The 20,474-nt window shown below is 35.3% G+C and overlaps 2 protein-coding genes across 4 annotated transcripts; one reads left to right on the top strand and one right to left on the bottom strand.

Annotated features, from left to right (window-relative positions):
- Window positions 1-349: 349 nt before the first annotated feature.
- Window positions 350-7,837, bottom strand: LOC145914307 (serine/threonine-protein kinase tousled-like 1). 2 transcript variants are annotated; one of them, XM_083002120.1, is made up of 15 exons: window positions 7,728-7,837; window positions 4,291-4,435; window positions 4,009-4,157; window positions 3,837-3,943; window positions 3,664-3,766; window positions 3,363-3,604; window positions 2,903-3,038; window positions 2,647-2,825; window positions 2,415-2,496; window positions 2,155-2,336; window positions 1,819-1,988; window positions 1,555-1,690; window positions 1,380-1,497; window positions 1,213-1,320; window positions 350-818 (listed from the first exon to the last, which is right to left on the bottom strand). In XM_083002120.1, exons 1-15 carry the CDS (start codon window positions 7,803-7,805, stop codon window positions 666-668), a joined length of 2,088 nt encoding a protein of 695 aa, XP_082858246.1. In that variant the 5' UTR covers window positions 7,806-7,837; the 3' UTR covers window positions 350-665. The 2 variants fall into 2 exon arrangements, with proteins under 2 accessions (XP_082858246.1, XP_082858245.1); XM_083002119.1 differs by having other exon boundaries at window positions 4,291-4,441; window positions 7,728-7,825.
- Window positions 7,838-9,727: 1,890 nt separating this feature from the next.
- LOC145914399 (cleavage and polyadenylation specificity factor subunit 1-like) lies at window positions 9,728-20,431 on the top strand. 2 transcript variants are annotated; one of them, XM_083002232.1, is made up of 34 exons: window positions 9,728-9,942; window positions 10,070-10,091; window positions 10,453-10,583; window positions 10,699-10,779; window positions 10,855-11,021; window positions 11,130-11,219; window positions 11,276-11,415; window positions 11,471-11,581; window positions 11,644-11,737; window positions 12,211-12,298; window positions 12,480-12,587; window positions 12,704-12,758; window positions 12,813-12,898; window positions 13,004-13,078; window positions 13,130-13,300; window positions 13,467-13,535; window positions 13,589-13,766; window positions 13,832-13,977; window positions 14,042-14,226; window positions 14,338-14,521; window positions 14,619-14,715; window positions 14,920-15,032; window positions 15,098-15,193; window positions 15,610-15,717; window positions 15,815-15,967; window positions 16,756-16,872; window positions 17,214-17,392; window positions 17,726-17,867; window positions 18,623-18,775; window positions 18,854-19,000; window positions 19,386-19,533; window positions 19,683-19,838; window positions 19,951-20,080; window positions 20,154-20,431. In XM_083002232.1, exons 1-34 carry the CDS (start codon window positions 9,796-9,798, stop codon window positions 20,386-20,388), a joined length of 4,302 nt encoding a protein of 1,433 aa, XP_082858358.1. In that variant the 5' UTR covers window positions 9,728-9,795; the 3' UTR covers window positions 20,389-20,431. The 2 variants fall into 2 exon arrangements, with proteins under 2 accessions (XP_082858358.1, XP_082858357.1); XM_083002231.1 differs by having other exon boundaries at window positions 11,073-11,219.
- The last annotated feature ends 43 nt before the right edge of the window (window positions 20,432-20,474 follow it).

Genomic DNA, 20,474 nt, shown 5'->3' with positions numbered 1-20,474 from the left:
TATTTATTATTTGCCAAAGAAATTCCTATATATTTATTTTTACTTGATTTACGCAGCTAGTTTAGTGGCCTAAGTTACCCATATGGCTTCGTTGCCCAAATTACATGGTTTATAACACAACTTTAATGTTGTAGCGAACACAGTGTAAAACTAAAAATGTTATATTGGAACTGTTTATGTCCCGCGGTCTACAGACCTCTGATTTACATCAAAAACATACGTGGGGTAGCTGGCAGCTAAGTTATGGTCAATGTGACCTTCAGGTAACAGATAAGAGCATGACAACCACATACATGAAAACTAACTAACTTATTTGCAATAAACACCAGGCGTTCACAAAAGAAGGTGGGATTTATTGAAGCGATTCGCGTGAAACCAACATCTTACGGACTTGCCATCGGTTGCAACTTGTAAACTATCATTTTACCGTATTGTGATATAACAAAATATTGCATTAAGCAACGGCTACTCCACCACATTTTTTATAGAAAAGTAGTAAAAACAAATTTTAACTTTGGCTTCAATTACCATGAGTTGTGATTTTGCCATTTTTTTCACCAATTTGCAAGGGTACTTTTCGCCGAATTGTTTCAAATAAAAACCAACATTTGCTGCCTGGAAAAATCTTGAACTTGTTGCTTATGACAAAACAAACACAATTTTCACTATAAAGTAGGTCCGTTTTGACTGTTGTTAGAACCGGCAGCAGAGGAGGAGCCTCTTTTTCCAGCGGTTGGTTTTAAGTACGGGTGGTCGGCAAGTTGAAACACGTCACCACGATCTTGTTTATGATACATAAGGCACCGTCGTATGAAGGACTGCAAGGTAATATAAACAAACTTGGTACCGCGATGATGGTATAGAAAAATAGCTAAGTTTTATCATACAATGTCGCTGAAGCTCACATGAAAAATTGAAAAAAGTCATGCCCCACACGAAAAAACTGCCAGGGTATTATTGTAATATGTACAGCTTACATACTTAATTCAGAGTAATGTTTTAATGTTGCTAAAACAACAACGATCTGGTACAAGCCTATAGATCCGTCCTTAAGTGTTTCGGACGTCAAGTTCAACGGCATTTCGCCAACCTACACTTCCTGGAAACAATTTCCATTACAACTTACTCTTTTATGAACGAGGTCGCGAGTTTGAAACACGCTTCAATCATGTTGTCACAATGGTATGGCCAATTAAAAAACATGCCACTTACCTTTGCTTCGGCGCTAACAGATGGTTTATTAGGAAAAGAAACTTCTGTTGCTCGCAAAATGGTGTTTTGTTTTAAGATCGCTTCCTGTGTTAAGTTGTGACCGAAAGGCTTTAAAAAAAATCGTTGTATGAAAAGGTACAATTCAATTACAAAACACATCAAAATACCTTTTTTCCATACAAACACTGATAAAATATAACCCCGACTGACCATACGTCCACCTTATTGTCAATTTTCGGAGGCTGGCCACCTGGGCCACGAACAAAACATTCTGGTGGCAAGTACCTGTAAATTTTTCAATGCATTAAATACCACAAAAAGAGCAACAAACTGTTTATGAACCAGTAAGTTCCAGCTCCCTGCGATGTCAAGTCCATGCCTTCTCCAGGACTTAATCCTTCATCAAACTGTTTTGAAAGACCAAAGTCGGTAACTTTGACGTCACCACAAACTGTCCCATGACAGAGTAGGATGTTACCTGTGGCATACAAATTTGTTGTTGTTTTCTTCCACAAACAAACAGTAATTTTCAACATATAACGTGTAGTGCTACAAGAATTTCCTATACACTTCGGTATCATACAAAATAAATAAGACTTGAAGTACCTGGTTTTAAATCGTAGTGGATAACCGGTCGTTCAAGTGAGTTTAAATAAACGAGTGCAGAAACAACTTGCATGATGATGGTGCGAGCTTCCTTCTCTCCCATCAAACGATGTTCTTTCAGATAAAAGTCCAAATCGTTGCCACCACAAAACTCCAACACAGTACAAAACCTGTACATGTAACACAGGTATTTTCTGCTAATTTTTATGTTTGCTTTTACAGTGATTCTCAGGTCAGTGTCATAATCTGAGTTGTATTTCTAAGAATTGACCTTATTTGTAACAATTTTAAGCATTTCAAGAAAAATTTTTAATCGTAATATAATTTTTGCCTTACGTGTTAATATCGACTTCAAAGCGATCATATAGACTGACAATACGGGGATGGTTGACCCTTCTGTGAATTTCTGCTTCACGATTTGCATGACGCGCATAATCAAGTTTTTTTTGCTCATGCCATTCACGATTTAGGTGGTGAATTTTCACAGCAACATAACGCAATTCCTCAAGGTCAAAGCCCTAATGAAGAATACAAAGGTTTTGTTTGCATCTGTTGCCCAATTAACTGAAACTTTCAATACATTGAGTTAATTATACCTTGTATACTTCACTAAATCCTCCTTTTCCTAACAAAGACAACAACAAGTAACGATCATGAAGAACAGGATTGTCTTTGAAGCTGCAACAAACAAAACAGTAGGTTATCATCATATGTCTTTATATTTCAAAACATTTTACAATCAGACTTCAAATGCCCTCTTAGCCTAGTTAATAAATATACATGTTCACAATCATTGACACAAAAATGTAATATTATTAGAACAATTACGTTGAATTGTCTTCATTTGAAATGCGTTTTAACTCTCGAATATGCAAACTTCTTTCTCTTTCAAGTTTCTCAAGTTCGAATTGAAGTTCATTTTCATCACGTTTCACAGCAGACAGGCGTTGTCGCAAAACCTCATCGCGCTCGTGATACTCCTGTACCGTCAAGGTGTCTTTGGGTTCCTAATCCAAAGGTAATTAAAATTATGTGCATATATTTAAAAACTATTGATCACTTCAACACTAAACATTGTGCTTACCTTCGGTTTTGTGAAACCATCACTTTCTGTGTTGTTTGCTTTATTCCTGGCAGCATTAGCTGAAGGTTTACGCTTGTTCAAGACTTTTCTTGCTTTTTCTATATCTTCCTTTTCTTTGTTAATTCTTTCCTTTCTCCTATACAAAAGAAAGACCAATTCTTGATTCCTTGGCACAACTACAGCATAAAAACACTTGAAAAATGCGTTGCTTGAGATGAATATATAAATATAACACAGCACTTCACAAAGATACATTCATACATGTAATACAAATGCATTGTTGCATAAAAAATTATTTATCTTTGTTCCACCATTCACACTGGCAACACAATTCAAATCAAATATGACACCGCATAGCTCCACAAGACACATGTCAAACATTTTTCTCATCCATACAATACAAATAATATTAAAAACTTTAAGGAGTTGAAAACAAAATATAATTAATAATAAGACTTACAGTCCCAGATCTGCAAATCCCCAGCCATTAGTCCATGCTTCCTGATAACCTGTACCTTGCCTTGAAAATTGTCCAAGTCTTAGACGACCTTCCATGGCCTTTTTTCGTGCTTCGATTTTCTCTTTTTTAGATTTTTCCACCAACAGTTCTTTACAAACTTTTAAACATCGAACAAGTTGTGATTTACATTTACTCATCACAGTGTCAGATTCTTTCAGAAGAAATTCCAAATCTTGCTTTTGCTACATTAAATTAAGTGTTGTCAAATATATTCTAATTTTCTTACAACTCCAGTTTTTACTTGTGTAACTTCATCTAACTTCTTGCTCTTTTCAGATACTTGTCCAGAGTTGTTTCTTTGTAGTTGAGTTATGTCTTGAGAAGTCAAAACAGTTTGTGTAGAACTAAAAACCAAAAAAATTATGATTAGGCAAAAAATATACCATGCTGTAAATACAAAAACAAATTGAATACCTTGTATCCTTAGAAACATTATGTTTTTGCTGCAGGTGAATAAGACCAGAGTAATCAATGTTGCTACTTGAGTTGTTACCGTGTCTTGAAGATGGAGAGGAGCGAAGCTGTGCGCAGAAAATATTATAAATATTTACAGATTCCTATTAGAAAATATGAGCAATATACATACAGGGCCAACCAAACTAGTGGGTGACATGATTCGGTCATGTGGGTATGGGTTTCTTGCAGGACTTGTTGTTGGTTCAAAATAGTCATTTATTTTCTTAGAGTTGGTGGAATTGGCCCCGCTCTTTTTTGCGGAGTGAGTTGAGTTTTCGGCTAAAATAAGCACAAATCAAAAGCAAACTTCATAATTGCAACAGAAGGTGAAAGTACTGTCCTATCAAATAGGGTATAAACAAAGACATACAAAATTTTACTATGTATCATACAATCTTCACACATCATATACCTTTTCTTTTTCTGCTTCTTGGAGTATCATTTTTGTCATTCTGTTCTGGTGTGGAAGTAAAGCCCAAAGCACTGTCCGTTTCCTTGTCACTGTTTGGGCCGGCCCCTAAAGAACTTCCAGTACTCATATTGGATTCTGATCCACTCTGTACCTTGGAATAATTACACTATCAATATCCGATTAAATACAGTTTTTAATTAACACATTTGGCTATGCAGGAAAGTTCACCACATATTCAAAAAGGATTTAGTTCTGTTTCATGTAAAATAAATTACCAACACCAAGTTTTTATGGAAATCATTATCTGCAATGCAGGTTGTATCCCCTGACTGAAAGATATTTGCAATTCAATCCAAAACTTCAGTCAAGCAGAAACCACAACCAGACCCAAACCCTTAAACTGTTTTGTGGTATATTTTTACAAATCAGACCTGAATCTGAACTAGTAATTCTTAATCTATGAAACCTGAAGGGGAAATGGACTGCATAATTTACACTGAAACTAAACCTCTTTCAAACTAGTGTGTCTTTACAATGCTTTCGCATGCAAACATCTAATTATTTGTTTGTGAAATCACAATACAGAAGCAACGATTAATAAATTTAGTACATGATGTCGTGTGCATAGAAGCCATCATATAATCAGTTCAAAAAGTTTTGTCAGATATTTCGAAATAGGAAATTTGCAGAATATATACTTCCATCTAGTGGGTCTCTCATACATAATATAAAAAATCAGTGCAACTATAAAAAGAAGCCACTATGGTTAAAAATGGCTGATAAAATTTTGGAAAATGTCTTGATATTGCATCACTTATTTACAAAGTAAGATATCTCATGAACTTGTTGATGTCAGGCTTTTCAGTTGTAGTGCAGAGCTGAGCTTTTGACAATCTGGTTAGAAGCTATATTGCAACATCATAATTTATCATTTAAAATGGATTTTTTTCATGCAAATAGAAACAAACATAGTTAGTCCAAAGTAAAAAAATGTCATTCTGACAACTAGAATCAGCCTCTTTGTTGGGTGATACCAACAGATCTGTCCTGTCTAGTCAGGCATCCAAAATAACCCACAAAAGAGTGATGGACGATCAGCGTCAGTGCGATCTGATATTTAAAATCTTATATATTTTTACAGAAATATAATTTCACCTTGGCAGCATCGTCAGTTTCTGTGCTAAAGAAAGAATAAAAAAAGAAGCAAAGTTCAACGAAACTTCTAGATAAAATATACACAAGCATCAATAAAATATCTCAAACTGGAAGCAACCCTCAATAGAGACCCTCAATGCCACCAAACAGCAAAACCTCCAAACAATATTTTATTCTTTCTTCAGCACAGAAACTGACGATGTCATCAAAGCGAAAATAATAATTTGGTGTAATTTTAAATAAAAGATTGAACTGATGCTGATCGTCCATCACTCTTTGTGAGTTATTTTGGATAGTAAGTATAATTGATAGAATGTAATATTTGAATAAACGAACATAACAAATTGGACAACAGCTAGGGATGCAATTGTAATACAAGTTTGTATTTTTTGCTCATGTTGGGCTTTTATTCGCTCCTTTTTTTACATAACACAGATAAACAAACATTTGTATTTAGACTTGTAGTGTTCATTGCTTAACGTGGACCACAGGAACATTATGAATACTGTATGTTACTGTTAGTGGCAGATGCAATTGATTATAACTTCTATAATATTTCAGTAAAAAACCTGGGGAAGGGGGATTATATAATAATGCAATACTTACAATATTACTCAACTAAACACGTACAAGAGCTGCATACGGATGTTCACTGTTTCGACCTTTTGGTCAACAAAGTTGTCTAGAAGAGTCACACCAAGCCGCACTGATAAGACCTTATAGGTCGAAACAGTTGCCTTCTGTATTCAGCTCACAGAAATCATATTATTGGCTCCACTAGCTTGACATTACTTCTGCGTTGTCTGATTACAGTGGTGGAGATCCTCTGCATATGCGAAGGTCACCTGACAAGTTGTGCGCTTGCACACCAGTGTACCTCGGCCACAATATACCCCATGAAACCACTGATCTCCTGTAGCTCAGTTGGTTGAGCGTTGGGCCTGGTTAGCCCAGGGTCGAGAGTTCAAACCTCACCGGGAGCTTGATTTTTCAGATCTCGCTCCGACTTGTCGGGAAAAGTGGCTGATCCAGCTTGGCTGCGAAGCCTGTGAACCTTAAGCTCCACTAGCTTATATATATATATATATATGACTATTGTGACACGAGGTCTGGCAGCACTAATGGTTTAACATTTGCTTGGCCATAGTGTTTCCACCTTGTTTTCTCTGTAAGGTTGCACCTAGTTTGGTGCCCAACAGATGACGGTAATTGCATAGTCACCACAAAGTGGAAGTCTTCATATCTAGCTGCACTGACATATAGGTCCCCATCTCACAGAAACCATATTATTGGCCCAACTTGCTTATATACAAGTAGAAGTCGTTGTGTAATGCCTATCACAAGTCAATCAGTTAGTTAATTTTCATAAATCAAATCATTATAATTTCGTAGTGCATTTTTAGTGTTCTGCGGGTGATGCTATTTACTGCCAAAATAGGTTTTCATTGGTCTAGTAAATCCCAAACAAGCAATAAAAATTTCACGAACCCTCAGTGTATGTGTCGTTGGCACAACACCATAACACGTAGGGTTATGCTTAGTGACAAACCAGACTTCAAAAACGGTGAAACGGTATCTATGCTACCATAGTTGGGTGTTTTGACTACATCATTTTTGCTGGGAAAATGTAATTTGCACCGCTAAACTACGTCCACTGTTTATAATAAACCACATATTGTGATTAAATCGCATGAAAAAAACTTGGCAAATTGGATATAGGATTAAGCAGATTTGTCTGTAGGTTTATGTAATAAAGAAAACATGCAGTGTTTTTGAATTATATACATGCTAAACTGTTTGCAACCAACAATGAAATTCATATTCCTGCTAGCTGCAATGCAGAAATTGATTTGACAATGAGGAAACCACATTCCATTACACCGTGTGACCAATGTAAAAAATACACTGTCCAATGGAAAAAGATGATGCTGATCTGTTCTCTCATTTGAAAGAAGCAACTTTTTTAATCTAAACCTTTTTATATCTACATAATTCACAATGACAGACTGGTATGACTTTATATACAAACAAAAACATCGACTGGTCTGCACATTTAATATTTTTCCTATCAAAAGATCCTCTTTGCAAATTACATTCTAATCTGAATGGTGTGTTAGAAAATGACTCTTCCATGTCAATCAAAGTGTAAGTTTAGGTTACTAACTACCAACAGTTGGTTCCCATTTGTACACTATATGTAGTGCATGTACTAAAATTTTGCATGTAGTAAAATGATCCCAAATAAATGAACTGTTTGAACTAAGTAACAAACCAGCTTATACCTTCGATGCACCCCAAAATCTTGCTTCCAGCAATTCCTGTTTTCGTGCATCAATTGCCAAATCGTCCATTCCAGACATAATGTTGCTACCTTATATCTACACAGAATAACTGGATTACAATTTATTGGGATGTACAATCAAATCAGCTATAAAATTTTCCAAAATGCTTGACAATCTTCAACGTAGAATATCATTTAAAAGGATTTGCATTTACAAATTCTTATTTTCACAACTACATCTCAGTAAAAAAAGTTTCACGTTCTTTCTCTTGTCCCTGGTTTTAGCCTTCTTAAAGCAGCCCAATTCACAAATTCTTCTCACTACGTCATCCATCTATCCTTTCGATGTGAACAATCGTCACTCGCATCGATATGCTTCGTTGAGCCTAGTTAATTTTTCAGTAATACGGGATCATTTTACCGCGAATTAAACAACAAATTCCCTTAATTGGGAAACACAAGAATATCATGCTTTGATTAACATGTTAAAAATGGTTGTACTTGTGTAGCAAATGTGGAGAATAAGTAAGCCATGGCAATCAAAATACAAAAGGGCTTGCTACGTCAATAGTACGTGTGTACTAGTAAAACTTGACGGTCAAACCTAAGGTCAAACCACGCGTTCTTGGTGCAAAAACCGTAAATGACCAACAAAGTGCAGCCTCAAAATGTTTTACCAACCGTACCGAAATTCCGGCCACCAGGAATATTTATATTAGAGCATTTAATATAATTCATATTTATCGTCTCATTGGAATGTACAACTTTGAGAAATGTTTGCACAATATTAACGAAAACCAGAGAAGGGGAAATAAATAAATTAGATAATCAAGGAACAACTTATCAAATCATGTCAATAACTCTTTTGATTAACTTCTATATTTTGAGAAAGAAGAGACTAGTCCATACCAGTGTTGTTGAACTGTTATTGAAAACCAAACAAATAGTCTTGATACATTAAATCATATGTTCCCAACTTTTTTCTCTAATGCAGGAAGCCTTTGAAGACTGATTTTATCCCCATGTTTTACAATGCTATGAAAGCAAAAAAAGGTTTTGAAATACATATAGGCTTCCCGAACGAAATTGTATCAAACTTAAAAACATTGCAGCGAAGCAAAGAAATAATGTAAAAGTTACTAATGGTTTTGTCAAAACATCAATGTTCAAAAACTACACGATGAACAGTGAAAAGTTTGCAAATTTTTTTGCTTACAAATGTCGCCGGTTGGGTACTTGCATTAAATTAAAACGAAATCACATGTGCACGAAACAAAATGTTTGCTCCCGCCGCATTCGCAGATTCGCTTGCGATTGCTTGCGTAAAGCCATGCAAATCGCCTCTACATGACAACATTGCGATGTCGCGCGAAAACGCATTCAGTTTTTTTTTCCCCGTTTGGAGGAAACATGGGGAGTCCTGTGATGTAGGCTTCATTTTCATTCTGATGTAATTAGCTAGTGACCACAGTAAATAAACTGAAACCCATAAAACTAGTTTACAACTTAAGCGCAAGCATTGTTTCGAATAAATTTGACTAAGTTCATCTTTCGCGACACAAAACTAATAATTTGGCAAAATATTAGGCTTGAGCAACTTCTGTCATGCACGGCTAGGTACAAATGACATCAAATGGCGGCACGAGCACGTGAAACTTGTAAAGCACGTAAAAACAAATTTTCAAAATTTCATCGTCAAATTTAGGTTTCTCGTTTTTTGCTGGTGTTTTTTTAATATGTTGGACTTTGTACTTTTTGTAAGTGGCTCTTCGTTTTTTCTCAATAAATATTTCAACGACAGAACTGCAATAAATTTGCTTGTCCAATCTCAAAATTGCACCACCACTTACTTTAACGTTCTACACAAGAACGTTTTTATACTTTACCTCCTTAAGTCCAAAACTAAGCCTAAAATGGGTTTTTGCTAGTGTTTCGAATTACTTCACATAAAACTGTGCAAAATTGCATGTTCAATTTTTTTTTTATTTTACAGTAGGCTACACTAAGGAAGTAATGTGAACCGCTTCCTATAGTATTGAAGTGATGTGAGATATAATTTTTGGCGAAACATGTATGCCTGGTATCAACAGCAGCATACACCAACTGGTGTGGAGCAATCTTTGTATTGCAACTTCACACAAGAAGATACAAAAGACCTAGTTATAACTGCAGCTTCACAATTAACTGTATTTAGACTGTACAATGCCTACAAAGGGGTAAGGCATATTTTTGTTGATTGGCTATCTTTCGTTTCTTGCAAAAAAACATTATTATGATAAAAAGAAAAATATTTTTATAAAACCAAAATGTTGCTTTACCTTCAAACAATACTATTCATTTTAGAAAAAAGATGAAGAAACAGAAGGTAAGTATATATATTGAGGAAATATGTATGATAAACACACACAATTGGCATGGAATGTGGCAACTGTGTAAATAATTATGTTGTAATCTACATTCACAATTCATCACTACAGGTTATATGTACAATAATGTGAAACTTTCAGAAGTTTCAAATTATAGTCAGCTGACTTATTAATGCCAGGTTATGTGTAGTGATTGTTTTACAATAAATGTTATTTTAAAAACTGCTATTTTGATATACAAGTGTTGTGTTATATTATTTCTATTGAAGATTTGTGTTGTATAAAAGTAAAGATGACTTGGGTATGCTCTAATTATATTGCAAAATAAGTTAAATCATTTATTATCATTTATTTTTTAAGATTCTCGGGCTAAAGTAAAATTGGAACAAATTGGTACCTGGCAACTGTTTGGTAACGTTGTGTCTATGCAATGCGTTCGCATGAACAAAGCCAAACGAGATTCTATTTTGTTAAGTTTTAAGGAAGCAAAGGTAAATTGTGTAGCCGTGGCTGCATATAATTTGATACTGTATTGATTTGATAAAACTATGTGTATATCCAATATCTGCGTTTACTAACTTACAAGCAGATTTTTCTGTTTTACAGCTGTCCATCATTGAGTTTGATGTTTCAACTCATGATATTAAAACTTCTTCTCTTCACTATTTTGAAGAAACCTTGTTTAAGGTTTGCACAGATTAAAATATCATTTCATAAAATGATAGACATAGTTTGTGCAAAGAAATGTCATTGTTTAAAAAGGATGGAATGCATCAGAGAATATCGCTTCCTAAACTTAGCGTGGATCCTAGTGGAAGATGTGCTTCAATGCAATTAACTGTGAACTCAGTTGCAATTGTTCCTTTTCATTGTGGAGATTTAACTTCAGATGATAACATCTTGGGTAATGAAGATATGCAACAAGAAAGGTAATAATTGTTGTCATTACTGTATCTTCTGCAACTATGAATGTATGTTAGTGGTAAGGGTCAACTTGCCACAAGCTACAGCATAAATCTACGTGAGGTTGATTCAAGACTTCAGAGAATAATAGACATGCAGTTTTTGCATGGCTACTATGAACCAACTTTGCTAATTTTGTTTGAATCATTACGGACATGGTCAGGGTAAGGATTTTCATGTAATAACAAATAACAAAAATTATTTAAAAAAATAATCCTAGGAGGGTTGCAATTCGTCAAGACACTACCAACATAGTTGCAATATCATTAAATATGACTGAAAGGTTAAATCCAGTCATCTGGTCATTAAATGGGCTCCCATATGATTGCAAGTCAGTTTATGCTGTTCCAAAGCCAATTGGTTTGTTGCTTTTATTAATTCAAGCTGGATTTTTTTTAATTGATAATTTTTGCAGGTGGTGTTCTTATATTTGCTGTAAACTCTCTGTTATATTTAAATCAAAGTGTACCACCATATGGGACTGCTGTAAACTCTTTGACACAAACCTCAACATCATTTCCACTCAGTAAGTTGTTTCAAAATTGCATTAAAAGTTTAGCTGAAATTCATGTTCTATTTTGTGCATAGAACCACAGGAAGATGTCTGCATGACATTGGATTGCAGCAATGCTGCCTTTATTTCTTCAGAAAACATGGTCATATCAGTCAATAATGGTGATCTGTAAGACATGTTTTCGGTTTGAATTTTTGTTAACCAATTATATAAGTTGTTTAAAGCAGTGATGTCCAACCCACATCCCAGTGGAGCAATTTGTGCAGCCCTTCTGATTGCACGATTGTCGCAAAACTGTCATGTCAAACAAAAAGAAAAAAAGTTCTGTTATCAGTAATAAAATTGACGAATTTAAATTGGTAATCTGATGTGTAATAATGATATTAAATATGTTTGTATCATCATATTATGCTCCGGTGACACTATAGTCACTGATCAAATGTTATCACAGTGGCAGTTTTAAAACATTAGGGAAACGGTAAACCAACTTTCAAATAAAAAACAGTGATTTGTGTGTTTTCGAATAAGCAAGATCAATTTTGGCCCTACATAGCATTTTGGTTGGAAACCACTGGTTTAAAGCATTGACCGAATAGTGTTGATTTTTGTGAGGAATATGTGATACTTATTTTTTATTGTAGGTATGTCTTGACACTACTTGTAGACAGCATGCGGAGTGTTCGTAACTTTCATTTTGTTAAAGCTGCCTCAAGTGTTCTTACATCATGTGTAAGTAAAAAACTTCATAACACAAAAGTTTTTTTTGTGCCCAGACATATTGGGTAAAGTAAGTAGGCTTGAAGTGTTTTTAGCACTTCTAGGCTTCCTACTTAAGTCGTATAGCAGTGGTTTTAAGAAATAGAAACAACTGTGGAATAACATAAAAATTGACCAATATACTATTTAAAAGATTTCCCCCATGGAAAATGGTTACCTGTTTTTGGGTTCACGCTTGGGAAATTCTTTACTACTTCATTACACCAAAGCTGAATCGGACTCGGTTTCAAAAGCTAATGAAGTAAGTTAAACAATATTTGTAAATGCATTTTTGTTAAAAAGCATTTATTTTCAGGTGCGAAGTTTTATGGCTGTTGTTAAATCATGTGAATAAAACTAATTCTTCATCTTTTTTAGAGTGAGGAACCGGCATCAAAAAGAAAGCGATTAAACACTGCGGCTGATTGGAAAGGTCTGTTAAGATGCAATTTTTGTCACTTGGTTAAATTAAAATTTATTTTGACAGCTACTGATGGTACTGACATAGATGACTTCGAAATGTATGGAAAAGATGATGTCACCAGCGAACCTTTGTCATCTTATAATTTTGAAGTAAGTTTTTGTCTTTGCCAATGACATTTCCAAACTTTTTGCCGAACAGAACAGATCTGAAAAAAATTACTGACGCTTCAGTAACATTATGGTATTCTATCACAGGTTTCAGACAGTCTTTTAAATATTGGTCCCTGTGGGGCAGCAGAACTTGGAGAACCAGCTTTTCTTTCAGAAGAGGTAATTTGTAACAAAACATTGATGTTTTGACTCATGTTTGACATGTTTTAGTTTGTAAACCAACGAGAAACTGATCTCGAACTTGTCATTCTGTCTGGTCATGGAAAGAATGGAGCAATAAGCATACTTCAGCGAACTGTTAAACCTCAGGTTGTGACGACATTTGAACTGCCAGCTTGTCTTGATATGTGGACTGTGCGATCAAAATTAAAGTCAGCAAGTGTGAGTTGTTTAATTAAAATATACTATTAAATTTAAAACTAATTAGGGTTGCTATATAATAAATATATATTGAACCAGTTTTGGCCAAAATCCAACTATTTCAACTATTCTACTGGTTCTCTTTTAATCCACACGAATTTATTGTTTGGGTCATGATTATTTTTAGGAAGATCAAGCCAAAGATTTTAACAGCCAACATGCTTTTCTTATATTAAGTCGCGAAGACTCAACTTTGGTGAGGATTTTGGTTATTTTACTGTGTTTTCCATGAACAAGCTGTTTTCATAGGTTCTCGAAACTGGAAAGGAAATTATGGAGGTAGAAGAAAGTGGTTTCAACACTCGACAATCTACAGTTTTTATTGAAAACATTGGTGGTAAAAAACAGCTTATCCTACAAGTTTGTGCTGGTGGAGTGTGGTTGTTGGATGGAGTGGAATTGATCCAACATTTAGCCCTGGATCTTGGTATGCATGCAAAACCATTACAAAATGTTTTATCCATTTAATCCATTTTTTTATTTGCACTGCAGATGCACCAATTGTGCAGTGTTCAATGGCAGACCCTTATGCAATGTTATTAACTTCTGATGGACAACTTGTTCTTCTTACCTTAAAAGAAGACCCTGAGGAGGAGGATGGTTTTAAATTATATTGTAGTAATCCTTCAGTATCACAGGTTCTAATATTACTCAAGGTCATGTTACATAATAAAAAACTAACAGAACAAATTGTGTATTTAGGTTCCACAAATCAGCAGTGTTTGCTTGTATATGGATCAAAGTGGATTATTTAATGCCACCAATAACAGTCCAACCAACAAAACAACCACTTCAAAAGATGAAGAACTAATGTCAGATGATGATTATGGTTACAAGAAAAACCCTAAAACTTCAGCATCTGTTATTGCGACAAACACATCATACACGTACTGAAACTAATGTCAATAGAAATCTATTAATCAGTCTTTTTAAATTAGTGCCAATACCAGAAAAGTGCAGTTTAGTGAAACTAATGTATTTTTGTACTTATCGTGTAGAGCTGATGAAGAAGATGAGATGCTCTATGGTGAATCAAACCCTGACGTTGTATTTCCTACATCTTTCACTGTACCCAGTGTTGAAGCAACTCTTGCAAACCCCCCTTCTGAGACGAATGCCTCCCAATCCCTACAGCACAATACTTACTGGGCCGTTGTTGGAAGGGAAAATAGAAACTTAGAGGTACTCACTGCACAATTCATGACAAATCTTCTCTACTTGTTGAAATGTATTCCTACTTTTACTAAAGTCGACAATTATGTCCTTTTTCTGTTTTTAGATTTACAGTTTACCCACTTTTGAATTGATGTATGTTGTCAAAAATTTTGCACTTGGACACAAACTTCTGGTGAATGGAAACTCTAATTCATATTTAGGTTGGAATGATAATTAACTGCAAATTAAACTTAGCTAAACATAACTTGCAATAAATTGTTTTACTACATGAAATCTACCTAACCAGCAACACTTTTTTCACATGACACAAGTTAACCTTCAATCCAATTTTAAATGTTACTAGAACAACTTTGTGTCCATGCTTCTAGTTTTAGAAAACATGTAAACTTATGTTGATATCGCAGGTGATAATGATAAAACTCTACCCAATATTGATGCTCGATATTCGGATAATCCAAAGATACATGAACTGCTGCTTGTGGGACTGGGTCACAACTTTTCTCGCCCACATTTGATGGCAAGTTGTTTGTTGCCTCAGCAAAAAAATTACATCAATAGAAGTTAAAATATATATTTTTTCAGGCCAGAGTTGAAGAAGACTTGTTCATTTATGAGATTTTTAAGTTTAAGCCTGAAACATCTCTGCAGAAGAACTCGCTTCATATCCGTTTTAAAAAGGTTAAATGTTTTTTTATTTGAAATATTGCACAACAATTCCATGTAGGAAAAAATTGGGTTTAAAAGTAAATAGTTTCTGGTTGGTGCAGGATTTCCCAATCTTTTTAGACCCTGACCCCTATTTGTGAATCTGTTTCATTTATGACCCTCAGATGCCACATATTTTTTTCAGCCAACTAATCATGAGAGGTTATGAACCTCAGTTCAAGAAACCCTGTGTTAGTGACATAAATGTTTAAATTTATAATAATTTAGTACAAGACAGGTATCTTCCTCTGAAAGTAAAAACACTTATAAAGCAAGTGGCACAAAATCAAGCAAACATATTTAAATCCTTTTGTACTTGTTTAAATATTTTTAGGCAAACAAGCTCAACGTAAAACTCACATTTGGTATTTTTATGTTTTGAAAATAAGATTCATCATGGAATAATAGCAAGAAAACAAGCTTCAGTTGCTGATGATCAACGTTCAATCACCGTTCAAAAATTGAGGCCGTTTACCAATATTGGTGGTTATGCTGGGGTAAAACGAAACTTTCTTCATTATATTTTGTGTATATTTATCAGTGAATTTGACAACAATCCTGGAACTAGAATTTCTTCAAGTAACATTTTTTTAGGTATTTTTTTGTGGTCCGTACCCACATTGGATATTTTCTGGTTCTCAAGGTGCTTTGCATTGCCATCCTATGACTGTAGATGGAATGATTACCTGTTTTGTGTCCTTTCATAATGTCAACTGCCCGTGGGGATTTCTGTACTTCAACAGACAGGTTAATATTTCCAAGGTTACCTTAATTTCGGTTCAAAACAATGAATGCTATGATGTGTAGCAATAACAACGCCATAGGCGCCTAGTCCGGGGGGGCAGGGGGGGGCGGCGCCCCCCCAGGTTTTTCTAAAAAAAACGAGTGGCTATATTACGCGCGTCTGTCCGCACTTTGTAACTCGTCGCATTTGCAACGTTCGAAGAAAAAAGACCTAAAAACAATGAGTTTCTTACGCGACGCACACAAAATATGTTGACCTATTTTCGCTTGCGTAGCTGACATCGGTTGTTGCAACATCAGTCTCGCAGTATGATATGCCAACAGGTACAGGTACTTAATGGTTGTGTCCGATCTCCTGTGTTCATCGTCAACGCCGCCCTTTTGGTTAATACGCCTCATGCATTGAAATTCAAACACAGTTTTTCGATCCTTGATGACGTCATAGTAACAAATTATGACGTCATAAATAGCCGCCCCCCCTGGAAAAATGAAAACTAGGCGCCTATGAACAACGCAGTTAACCGAGAATCTAAACATAAGTTGTTGTGAACAAATAACAGGAATTTAGTGTTCAAATATAAGGGAAATCCAAATTATGAGATTTAACAAAGCATATTCCTGAGCATTGAAGTATTTTCGTAAAAAAATTACCAAACTTTGCCTCCTATTCTAATTTTATATGAATTGGCCAAATTTAACTTAGTTTGTCCCAGGTCTTATGTCTACTATATTTACCTTCCCATTACAGCACATACCTAACTTTATAATAACTCAAACAAACTACATTCCAGGAAGAACTTCGCATTTGTATGCTGCCACCACATATGAAATATGACAATCCTTGGCCAGCAAAGAAAGTGTCTCTTCGTTGCACTCCACATCATCTTTCTTATTCAATTGAACATAAGGTACTAAAATCAATCAAAAGTACTCTTTTTAGGGTTTTTTTGAGTATTGTTTCTGTAAGATATAAATTTTTATTGCAATTGCCCGTATCTAATTCTCTGCATAAGAGATACCACATCCAACATCTAACAAAGATGTCTAAACTAATGTCAATCAGATGTATTAAAGCAACATTTTGCAATATAATGTTACGCATAATAGTAATGCCACGTCAGCAAAAAGTTTATTAATTTTTTTAGTTATTGTTGTGAGCCAGTTTAGGAGTCAAGTAGTCTTTCACTGATCGTCTATGTAGAGTTACTTAAATGACTTTGTATAAATAGCATGCTTTCTGTCTTTTTAGGTCTATGCTTTGGTTACTAGTGTGTCTGAACCATGCACAAGGCTGCCTTTTACCAATTGTGACAATGAGCGCGAGTTTGAAGAACTAGAGAGAGATGAGCGATTTGTATACCCACATATTGATAAATTTTCTGTTCAGCTTATCTCACCGATTGGATGGGAGCTTATTCCTAATGCAAGGTTAGTAAACAAACTAGATTTGTTGAATGGTACATGGTTCCAGAGTTGGCGTTTGTCGAATTCCAATATTTCTCACTTAGTGAATGTTGCTTACGAAAAGCTAAGATAAGCAGCTTACTCAGTTCTGAACAACTTGTGTGTTCTCTTTCACTTCTTCTTTAGTTCTTGGAAGACTAAACCACTTACCTCATGCATCTCCAACAGATTAGTTATATTACAAGTAAAGATTATAGAGAAAGTTCTTTTTATGTAATCTGGAATAGACGTTAATCGGATCATTTTTGGAGTGTTTTCTGAACCACCACAAGTACCCATTCCCATTTTTTCTTGCAGAATAGACATGGAGGAATATGAACACGTTACATGCATGAAAAACGCTTGGCTTAATCCAGGGCCTTATACCACTGTACGTCAAAATTACACAGTGATTGGAACCTGCAATGTCATGGGCGAAGAAATGAGTTCACGTGGGAAGGTAAACAGTGTTTGTTTATTAGTCGCAAATTATGCTTTTAGAAAAATGATCATTTATATTTAAAAAAAAAATTGTTTTTGTTCTGCGTGACTATTTTACCAATAATTACGAAATACCTACAGAATGAAGGACAACCGACTTGTCCGCAAATATTGCGCCCAGTGTATGACATGTTCCGACTGCCGTATGAATTGTGTTTAATACTGGCGTCATGATCAAGTAAAACTTAAATTACAGCATAGTATTTCTTGTCCGGGATCTGATAAGTCAGAATAAGTCACCAAGAAATGTAAATATCACCTTGCTAGTGATGTCACAAAGCGGCTTTATAGATCAATAATGTGGCGATTTATTGCGCCTGTTGTAAGTACAGGAAGATTCCGTCTAATATTTCTTCCGTTGCGATTTTTTGTCGGAGTTTACTTCGTAAGTACAGTTACTTCGAGTACACTTGCTCTAAGATACAGGCTTGCTCCCTGACCACAACTACTTAAAACAATTGAATTTACACTTTACAACATGCGTCGCATTTTTTTTCTTTCGTGCTGAATTCAGCTTTAAGAAAATAGGCTTAAAATGTAGATCCCGAATACAATTCTGCGGCACAGTGGCTATATAAAGGGTATAACTATCGTTGCAACTGGTTAGGAAGTAAGTTAAAAAATTGTTTAAATTATAATGTACACCTTATCTTGAGACAAAGATATTTTGTTTTTGTCTACGTTTTGGTATTTGCTAAGGAATCTATTTTGTAGATAATTATCCTGGAAATAATTGAAGTGGTGCCAGAACCAGGACAACCCTTAACAAAGAACAAAATGAAACAAATATATTCCTCTGAGCAAAAGGGTCCGGTGACAGCTGTTTGCGGAGTGGGCGGAAATCTGCTGGCCGCCATTGGACAAAAGGTAGAGCAATTATTAAGCGTAAAGTTATTTTTAACATTTTATGGTTTTGAAGCTATGTTAAAGCTTTTAACGTTATAGGTGTTTGTGTGGCGTTTTGATGAGAACCAGTCACTACGAGGTCTTGCGTTTGTTGATACGAATATGTATATTCACCAAGCCTTCAGTTTTCGAAACTTTGCTGTAGTGGCCGATATTCAAAGAAGCATCACACTTTTACGTTTTCAGGTAAATGTTTTCGGCGCTCTCCGTGCTGTAAAATTTTAAAATAATACATTTCGTAGGTAATCCAGTATATACGCTAAAATGTTTTGCTTGAGATAGAAAGATGTTATTTGCTTGTCTACTACGCAGTGTACAGGTCTCATAAAACATGTTAGCGAATTTCCTGTGCGACCCCGAATAAGCACTACAAAGCGTGAAATATGAAATTGCACCAAAAAAAACAGTTTGTTATGTTGACTACATTAAATGCGGCTGCAGTTTTCAAATCTCTGGTAGTAAAAGTGGGAAAAGAGTGCTGAGGTTGCTAATTTTAATTGCGGATTAAAATGTTGGACTCGTGCAAAAATTTCTTGTTATTTATTTTGTAATGACGTGAATATGTTCTCAGGATGAATTCAAGACATTATCGGTTGTAAGTCGGGATGTTAAACCTCTTGAAACTTACTCGTCAAACTTGTTGGTGGATGGAACTTCTGTTGGTTTCATAGCTACTGATCATGACAAAAACCTCGTCGTGTTTAGATATGATCCGGAAGGCAAGTTTAACATATATTTATCGTTTAGTTTCATTTTTGTGTTTCTTTCCGACGGTCAATACCTAATTTTTTGGATGTTTTCAAGTTTTTAATCATCTTCTAACCACACTATGTTGTTCTGTTTTTACTTGATTCCAACTCCCGTCTAGATCGAGAAAGTCACGGTGGAAGTCGTTTAATGAGAAGAGCTGACATTCATGTGGGATCGCATGTGAATTGTATGTGGAGACTCGCTTGTAATCAGTTTGATCGAGGGTCTGGAACCATGAACACGTCATACACGGGAAGCCACGTCACTATGATGGGTAAGTGGGTGGAGGGAGAGCTGCACAGTGTAAACAAACAATACAAGTGAACAATGATCGCTAAAAAAGCGCAACTGCTTGTTTTCAAACTACACATCAATTTCTTGTATAGGAACGTTGGATGGTTCGTTGTCGTTTATTCTCCCGATAGCTGAAAAGATTTACCGACGTTTGTTGATGATTCAAAATGCGATGGTTACCGGTCAGCAACATACTGCTGGTCTGAATCCAAAAGCTTACAGGTTTTGTGAAGTTATAATAACTTTCAAGGTTAGTGATAACACTGTACGAGGTTATTGTGAATTTTTTATGCAGGCAATTTTTCTCGAATCAAAAAACTCTGTTAAATCCTGCCAAGAACATATTGGACGGCGATTTGTTGTGGCGTTATTTAAACCTGAGTCGCATAGAACGAAATGAGCTTGCCAAGAAAGTTGGGACAACGTCGGATCAGGTAAAAACAATGCTGCTGAAATTGTTTGTTTTGTTCCAGAATTTATGTTTCCGTTCGCATCGTTGCGGCACAATTTGGTCATATTACTTTAAATGAAAATAAAGTAATTAAAAGCACTCTAATATAAAATATACTCCATGCATCGATTTAAGAATAGACTTTGATAATCCATAATTAATTTG

The sequence above is a fragment of the Ascidia mentula genome, chromosome 9 (assembly GCF_947561715.1).
Source record: "Ascidia mentula chromosome 9, kaAscMent1.1, whole genome shotgun sequence".
NCBI lineage: Eukaryota > Metazoa > Chordata > Ascidiacea > Phlebobranchia > Ascidiidae > Ascidia > Ascidia mentula.
The sequence above is the reverse complement of the archived record's forward strand: the minus strand, read 5'-3'. Positions and strand labels throughout refer to the sequence as shown.

Coding starts and splice junctions, on each gene's coding strand:
- LOC145914399 (XM_083002231.1), top strand. CDS start 9,796: ATGTATGCCTGGTATCAACAGCAGCATACACCAACTGGTGTGGAGCAA. Junction 13,079..13,129: donor CAGCTTTTCTTTCAGAAGAG/GTAATTTGTAAC, acceptor GACATGTTTTAG/TTTGTAAACCAACGAGAAAC. Junction 14,716..14,919: donor AAACTCTAATTCATATTTAG/GTTGGAATGATA, acceptor TTGATATCGCAG/GTGATAATGATAAAACTCTA.
- LOC145914307 (XM_083002119.1), bottom strand. CDS start 7,805: ATGTCTGGAATGGACGATTTGGCAATTGATGCACGAAAACAGGAATTG. Junction 3,039..3,362: donor GGATTTGCAGATCTGGGACT/GTAAGTCTTATT, acceptor TCTTTTGTATAG/GAGAAAGGAAAGAATTAACA. Junction 819..1,212: donor CTGTTAGCGCCGAAGCAAAG/GTAAGTGGCATG, acceptor ATTACCTTGCAG/TCCTTCATACGACGGTGCCT.